The sequence below is a fragment of the Sardina pilchardus genome, chromosome 22 (genome assembly GCF_963854185.1).
Source record: "Sardina pilchardus chromosome 22, fSarPil1.1, whole genome shotgun sequence".
Classification (NCBI taxonomy): domain Eukaryota; kingdom Metazoa; phylum Chordata; class Actinopteri; order Clupeiformes; family Clupeidae; genus Sardina; species Sardina pilchardus.
In genome coordinates this window covers 3,350,014-3,357,513 of record NC_085015.1, presented here as the reverse complement: position 1 = coordinate 3,357,513, position 7,500 = coordinate 3,350,014, and the positions used below count along the sequence as shown (strand labels likewise).

Here is a 7,500-nt window from a genome sequence, read left to right as displayed (position 1 = left end):
AATGCCTCATATTTCCAGCAAAATGAAACACATTCAAAATTATGTAAAAACATATCAAAAGCAACTATTTGCCTCACAGTAGTAGTAATCCCAGTATTTATGTCAATTTGATTTATTTATGCATTTAGATTTTAGATTCAAGAAACTCGAGCGTATCACCCCCATCCTGGCCTCTCTCCGCTGGTTGCCCATCCAACACAGAATTCATGTCAAGACTTTACTGATGTTTTTCAAAAGCACTAAATGGCTCCATCCTACATTGGAGATCTTATTAGTCACCACTCAGCCCCCTGGTCCCTTAGATCCTACATACCCTGGATTCTCTACAACTCGGAAGGTAAATAGCTTTATAGATAGATAGATAGATAGATAGATAGATAGATAGATACTTTATTGACCCCCAAGGGACAATTTAAGGAATTATACTTACTACTCCCCATTAGCCTGGCTAGCGCCTACCACTTCTCAAATGAGACGTGGTCTGGCAACCAGACGTTCATTTTCTCGTATTTGAAAAAATGCCCAGATCCGTTCATTGGGCGCCACGGATGTCTATCAAATGCGTCTCTGCATAGCTCATCATGGTCTTGCTTTCTCCCCTGTTCTGTGATTGGCCACCAACATCAGGCGAAAATGGGGGCGTTAGTTTCCAGACTGCCTTAGCAGCGTGAAAGAAATCACCGCGCAAGGCAGTATGGGAACACCCAGGCAAACTCCCCATATCAGTGTCCCCATGATATTTTTATTTTCTCACTTTCCAAAATCAGAGCAAATCAAACGAAATGTGAGGTCTATCTCACCATTGCGCATAACCGGTGCCCCACCTATGCATAGGCAGCAAGGCCACTACCGCTATCTCCTGCAGGAAATATATTTATCATCCACCTCTACCTAGTTGTCTGTGGCCACCGAATACGATCGTTACCGTATCCGAGACACAGGAGGATTCCCTCTGGCCAGGCTGGGTGTCGTAGAGCAGTGCTGGTTGCTGATGACGGCCTTCTCCCAAGATCACAACTCCAGTCGACTTGGTTGAGTCCCTGCACCTTTGGTCCTCCTCACTATGCCTCAGAGATCAGGTAATCTCGCCGACTACGCCATTTATGTGGACAAAATGACTCCAAGACAATGGGTGTGAGACTGCAGCTTTATTCACGATACCAGGAGCATGTTACCCACATGAAATGGCACACATCTCTGGATGAAGCCAGTTCTTACACCCTTAACACACACCCATGGAAAATCACCTTTCAAATCACCATCAATTAACCAGCTAGTATTTAACAGAGATAAGAATGCCTCCGAAGCCTCTGAACCTAAGTCATGTTTGTGTTGTTTGGGATTCCTACAGAGGGAGTTTCAGATGACTCAGGGCTTACATTAGCATTCCTAAATCAAAGGATAGTAACCAGATTCCATTGCATACAGTATATGTAAGTTATACTAAAACATTTAATCCGATGAGAAACATGTCCTGTCAGGGCTGATTGCTGCTGATTGGTGTTGGTGCTGATGGTCATTTGGATACCTCAGATGAGAATAAAATCATAAGAACACACAATAGAAACACCAGGACATAAACTTCTTATGAATATAAACATACACTCAGTGCTGGGACATACACATCTAAAGTTCTGAATCCAACACTCTCAGTGACAGATCACATTAAAACACATTTCTTCTTCTTCTGCTCCTTCCTCTCCTCTTTTTCATCCATTGTAATCTCCCGGAGTTTATTACAGCGGAGCTTTCTGTCCTTAAACTCAGTGCACTTATCAGTGGCTTTACAGCAGCGCTTCCTGTGGGTTTGAGAACCAGGGAGAGTTTATCGGTTATTACACACACACACACACACACACACACACACACACACACACACACACACACAGAGAGAGAGAGAGAGAGATGTGCCACAGGGTTATATATTAATCAGTTCACATATTAAAGGTGAGATCCATGAGAACTCATTAAAACTCAACAATAACATAAACAGCTTTTGTGTTAATATTCCAACTTACTTATAACATTTACTCACTTTCTCTTTTATCAACTGAAAGGTGTTTTTCAAAACTATGTGAATGTATTTTGTTTATGCAGACCAGAAAACATGCCCTGTCCGCCCAACACAGTGCCACACACTGTGTGTGCTGACCCTTTATGCAGTACCTCAGTATGAACACTAGAGTGTAGTGTTTGCCATTGAATGAGAGTGGGTTTTTGAATATTACTGAAAAGGGATGGAATAGAGTTGTAATTTGAAAACATGTGTGTTTGTTAGGGCCCGAGCACCGAGGTGCGGCCACTGAAAGTGGCTGCACCGTAGGTGCAAGGCCCTATTGTTTTTGTACAGATTATTATTATTATTCTTTCTTCGTCTTAGCCCGTTTGGCCGTTTCACCAACTTGGCATGCTCCAAAACTCTTGTAATTTGGCAGGCATATGTAGAATTGCATTTGATACTGAGAGACAGAGCCCTGGCCTAGGGTGTGGCTCAGGGGGTCTATAGCGCCACCTAGAGCGATTTCTGTTGTGTTTGACACACACATGCACGAAAATGAACCAAATTTGGTGGGCATGTGTGTTGTATTAATCCGAACAACTTTTACATTGAAACTATATAGTAAATATTAAAAGAATTTGAATTATATGAGATTTTCTGATTTTTGCACATCATGTATTTTGAAACACTTCTCCTAGACGGTTTGTCGAAATCATGTCATTTTAGCAGTAAAATGATCTTGAGGGGTTGCCCAAGAGAAATTGCGAACAGATTTTTGAATTTCAAAAGTATATCGAAATGGCGAAGGTTTGAACCTAGGTGTCTTATAAAAGGAACAAAAAGTTGGTGTTATAGGCAGAAAACAGTGACTAATTTGGATGAAATTTGATGGAGTATTAGTTAGTGTGTTTGTAGTGACAGTCATATACAAAGTTTTGAATTTGGTGTTGTTTGTGATTTTTAAAAGCGCATTAATGATTGTGGTGGACACAGTTTTAGCTAAAATATTTTGAAGCGAGTTGATGAATAATGATAATCATATCAACCTATGCTGCAATTTCGACGTAAACCACATTAACAGAAAGTGAGTTATTTAGGTTTTCATATGACTATGGTCTCTCCTATCCGCTCCTTGCTGCCCGCGCGTGTTACACACAGAACTACCTAGCCGCTCCCTCACTGTGGCTCACCCACTCTCCCCCTCCTTGTTTCTTTCCTTCCCCCCACAGTTATTCACACTTTCCCCTCTCTCCCAGCTGGATGTCTCTCTCTCCTCCCCCGCTCTCCACACAGAGACACAGACACAGACACAGACACACACACACACACACACACACACACACACACACACACACACACAGAGTCAAGAATGACAGTGTGATGCAAAGTAAAAGGTAAAAAAAAGATCATGTGTATAAAGATTTTATTCAGGTTAAGTCATTTTTGTGATTGAATTGGGGACTGACTGAGTAAGACCCAAGTTCTAATCCTCATAAAAATTTGTCTTTGCCTTGTGTGTTGCCACCTCTAGTCTGAGACAGAGCCCTGGCCTAGCGTGTGGCTTAGGGACTCCTGGTCACTCACTCACTCACTCACTCACTCACTCACTCACTCACTCACTCACTCACACACACACACACACAATATTATTATTCTCTCTTCGTCTTAGCCCGTTTGGCCGTTTCACCAACTTGGCATGCTCCAAAACTCTTGTAATTTGGCAGGCATATGTAGAATTGCATTTGATACTGAGCAGAGGTGTGGACTCGAGTCATGTGACTTGGACTCGAGTCAGACTCGAGTCATGAATTTGATGACTTTAGACTCGACTTGACAAAATATAAAAATACTTGCAACTCGACTTGGACTTGAACATCAATGACTCGGACTTTCACTTGGACTTGCGCCTATTGACTTGTAAAGACTTGCTACTTCCCATAAAAAAAAAACAAAGATAAAAAGACAAAAGTATGTTAACACGGACTGATCTATCTCTGTGTGTGCGCCTGTGCGTGTGTGGCAGAGACCCGTATTCGGCACAAGATCCAATCAAATCACTTAGATTGTTTTGATTCGACAGCGGCCAACCACGCGGAACAAGCTATTAGTCCAGGGCCAGACAACGAACGTGAATGCGCTAGCAAAATGATACCGATTATTTCGTCTGCCTACAAAAATTACGTGGAGACCAACAAGAAACGAATCACGGTGTGTAGAACTTGTTAAATTCCTCCCAGCTTCATCCGAGCCTTCATCACATTAAATCCATTCCACTGGTTACCAGGAGGAGAATAGCCTAGCCTACCTTAACGTTTTGTTTTGAGCACTGGTTGTCACTCATTGGATACATATCAAACTCCATGTCATGTAATGGTAGAACGGGACAACACAATGCCATGCCACGGTAACCTACCTAAATCATAGAAGTTAACGTTGCAAGATATTTTCTATGACACCAGAAATATTTCCTTTACCTTGTTAGTTTTTTTAACATTAATTTTATTTAATGAAAACTATATCCTTGAACTATGCGTGACTATTTAGCTAAAACCGAATGAAACCTACTTCTTAAAGTGACAGGCACTCAATTAGACCTACACACCACCCCTGCAATATCATTAGACAAGTGTAATCAATATGAAGTATTCAAATTACTGAATATTTTTAGTTATAAGTAATTATGCAGATCCTAAAATGCTATAAATTGTTAACAAAATATGTAACGGTTTTGCCTATATTTTTGTAATGTAATAAACGGTCACTACCTGTTTCACTTAATTTTTAAAAAGACTCGAAAGGACTCGAAATTCAAAACATAGGACTTGGGACTTGACTTGAGACTTGTTGGCCTTTGACTTGGACTTGACTCGGGACTTGCCTGTCTTGACTCGGGACTTGACTCGGGACTTGAGGGCAATGAATTGAGAATGACTTGTGACTTGCCAAACAATGACTTTGTCCCACCTCTGATACTGAGAGACAGAGCCCTGGCCTAGGGTGTGGCTCAGGGGGTCTATAGCGCCACCTACCGCGCTGTCTGTTGTGGTTGACATGTGCATGCACGAAAATGAACCAAATTTGGTAGGCAGATGTGTTGTATAAATCTGAGCAACTTTTACATTTACACTACATAGTGAATCTTAAACAAATTTGAGTTATGATTATGATTATGATTTTTGCACATCATGTATTTTGAAACACTTCTCCTAGACGGTTTATCGAAATCATGTCATATGAGCAGTAAAAGGATCTTGAGGGGTTGCCCGAGAGGAGTTGCGAACAGATTTTTGAATTTTCGAAGCATATCGAAATGGCGAAGGTTTGAATTATGGCGTCTTATTACGAAACAGGAAGTTGGTGTTATAAGCAGATAAAAAAAAGGTTATAAATTGGATGTAATTTGGCAGCTACATGTGGAATTGCTTCTGCTAGTCAGGGACAGAGCTCTGGCCTAAGGTGTGGCTTCGTGACTCTATAGCGCCACCTAGTAGCACGTTATGTGTTGTGGTTGACACAAACATTCACGAAAATGAACCAAATTTGGTGGACTTATGTGTTTTTGCTATCGCTAGTCAGAGACAGAGCTCTGGCCTAAGGTGTGGCTTAGGGACTCTATAGCGCCACCTAGTAGCACGTTATCTGTTGTGGTTGACACAAACATTCACGAAAATGAACCAAATTTGGTGGACTTATGTGTTATTGCTATCGCTAGTCAGAGACAGAGCTCTGGCCTAGGGTGTGGCTTAAGGACTCTATAGCGCCACCTAGTAGCACGTTATCTGTTGTGGTTCACACGAACATTCACGAAAATGAACCAAATTTGGTGGACTTATGTGTTATTGCCATCGCTATTCAGATACAGAGCTCTGGCTGAGGGTGTTGCTTAGGGACTCTATAGCGCCACCTAGCATGTTAGCCGTTTTGGGTTGACATTTACATTCACAAAAAATTCACAAGCTTGTGTGTTATTACTGCCGCTAGTGAAAAACAGCTCTGACCTAGGGTGTGGCTTAGGGACTCTATAGCGCCACCTAGCGCGTTGTCTGTTGTGGTTGACACATACATTCAAGAAAATTGACCAAATTTGGTGGCCATGTGTGTTGCTCATGCACATGCCCACCAACACGCCTCATGTTGCTTTGTTAGATTCCGAAATGTCACAGGTCTCCGCACCGCAGGTGCTCGGGCCCGCCATCGCCGCTTGCGGCTATATTTTAACATTGAATTTAAACTATTTTTATTTAGCCTCTTTACAGATTATAACATGTATCACAAAATATGATTTGGCATCAAAAGATGCATGTGGTTACAGTAATTATTACATTCTTACATAATCCTTAGTTGTCTTGTTGCATTGGGCAATTATATTCAGCATTAGTATCAGCATCAGTAATATATTGATTTGCAGTGTACACTCTTGTGCACCAACAATTAAACTGTGTATTCAGTAATTACCCTTCAAGTGTGATGGTGCAGTCTGGGCGCCTCTGAGCCTCCTGCAGTAAGCGGATCCCCTCCTCCAGCAACAAACCTACTTCCCTCTTAAAACTCTCACTATAGACAGTGGCTTCAAACCTGTTGAATGAGACACACCTTATCAGGTACAGACTCAGACTCACAAACAACAGATCACAGGTTTTCACACAGCATGAGGGTCAATAAGCTGACCTCCTCTAGACTGGGACAGGCGTGGACGAGGGAGAGGATCCTGATCCAAAACTCCCAACGGCGCCTCTTTCAGAGTGTTCAGAGTGGCTTCTATTAGTTTACTGTGTGTGATGAGTAGAGATGCTCCGATCAGCATTTTTGGGGCCGATCACCGATTACCGATCACCAAAATCATGATCGGCCGATTGCCGATCACTGCCGATCACAGAATGGCAGGGGAATGAGAGTCTTTTAACAATAGTCTAATAGAGTTTGCATCATTTGTAGAAATTAAACTAACTATGAATTAATGTAAGTGGCATAGAAGACAGTAGTCCTATAGGCTAGTCAAGATGTTGAAGAACAACCATTTTTCGATTTGTATTTAGAAAATGAAATAACTTTGGCCATCTCTTCCAAATATGCAGCGAGACATAAAATGATTTCATACAAGGAGGAGGGGGTCAGGCAGACCAACACACATCACCTAAATGGGATGGGACCAAATTACATTGCCTAGGCTACTTGAAAAGTACAGCCTTTAAATACACTGACTACATTAAATGAAAAACGTGTTACATCAAAACCTACTGCCACAAAGTGCAAAACTATGGCTTTTTCTCTGTTCCAAATCCCCAAAAAAGAAACAATTTAAGCTACTGTAAGCAATAAATTGCAAGCCTTTTTTCTTTTGGAATCCCCCATGTTTGAAACATGCCGTTAAATGCCACCAGTTTGAGTCAATAAAGTGCACTGTTAAGCTAGCAGGGACATTGGACAGGCGTCTGTGCTTGGGAAGCTATTACTCTATTCTTCAGCTTGTCAATGTAGGCTACACTGTTTGGTAACACGGG

General features: G+C 41.7%; 1 protein-coding gene across 1 annotated transcript in view; it reads right to left on the bottom strand.

Moving 5' to 3' along the window:
- Positions 1-1,218: 1,218 nt before the first annotated feature.
- The window catches only part of LOC134069758 (NACHT, LRR and PYD domains-containing protein 1 homolog), a 62,162-nt gene continuing 55,880 nt past the window's right edge, over positions 1,219-7,500 (bottom strand). The window contains exons 12-13 of the mRNA XM_062525821.1: positions 6,455-6,574; positions 1,219-1,799 (exon numbers count right to left, since the gene is read on the bottom strand). Coding sequence (XP_062381805.1) covers positions 1,661-1,799; positions 6,455-6,574 — 259 coding nt within the window. The 3' untranslated portion in view covers positions 1,219-1,660. The remainder of the gene's footprint in view (positions 1,800-6,454; positions 6,575-7,500) is intronic.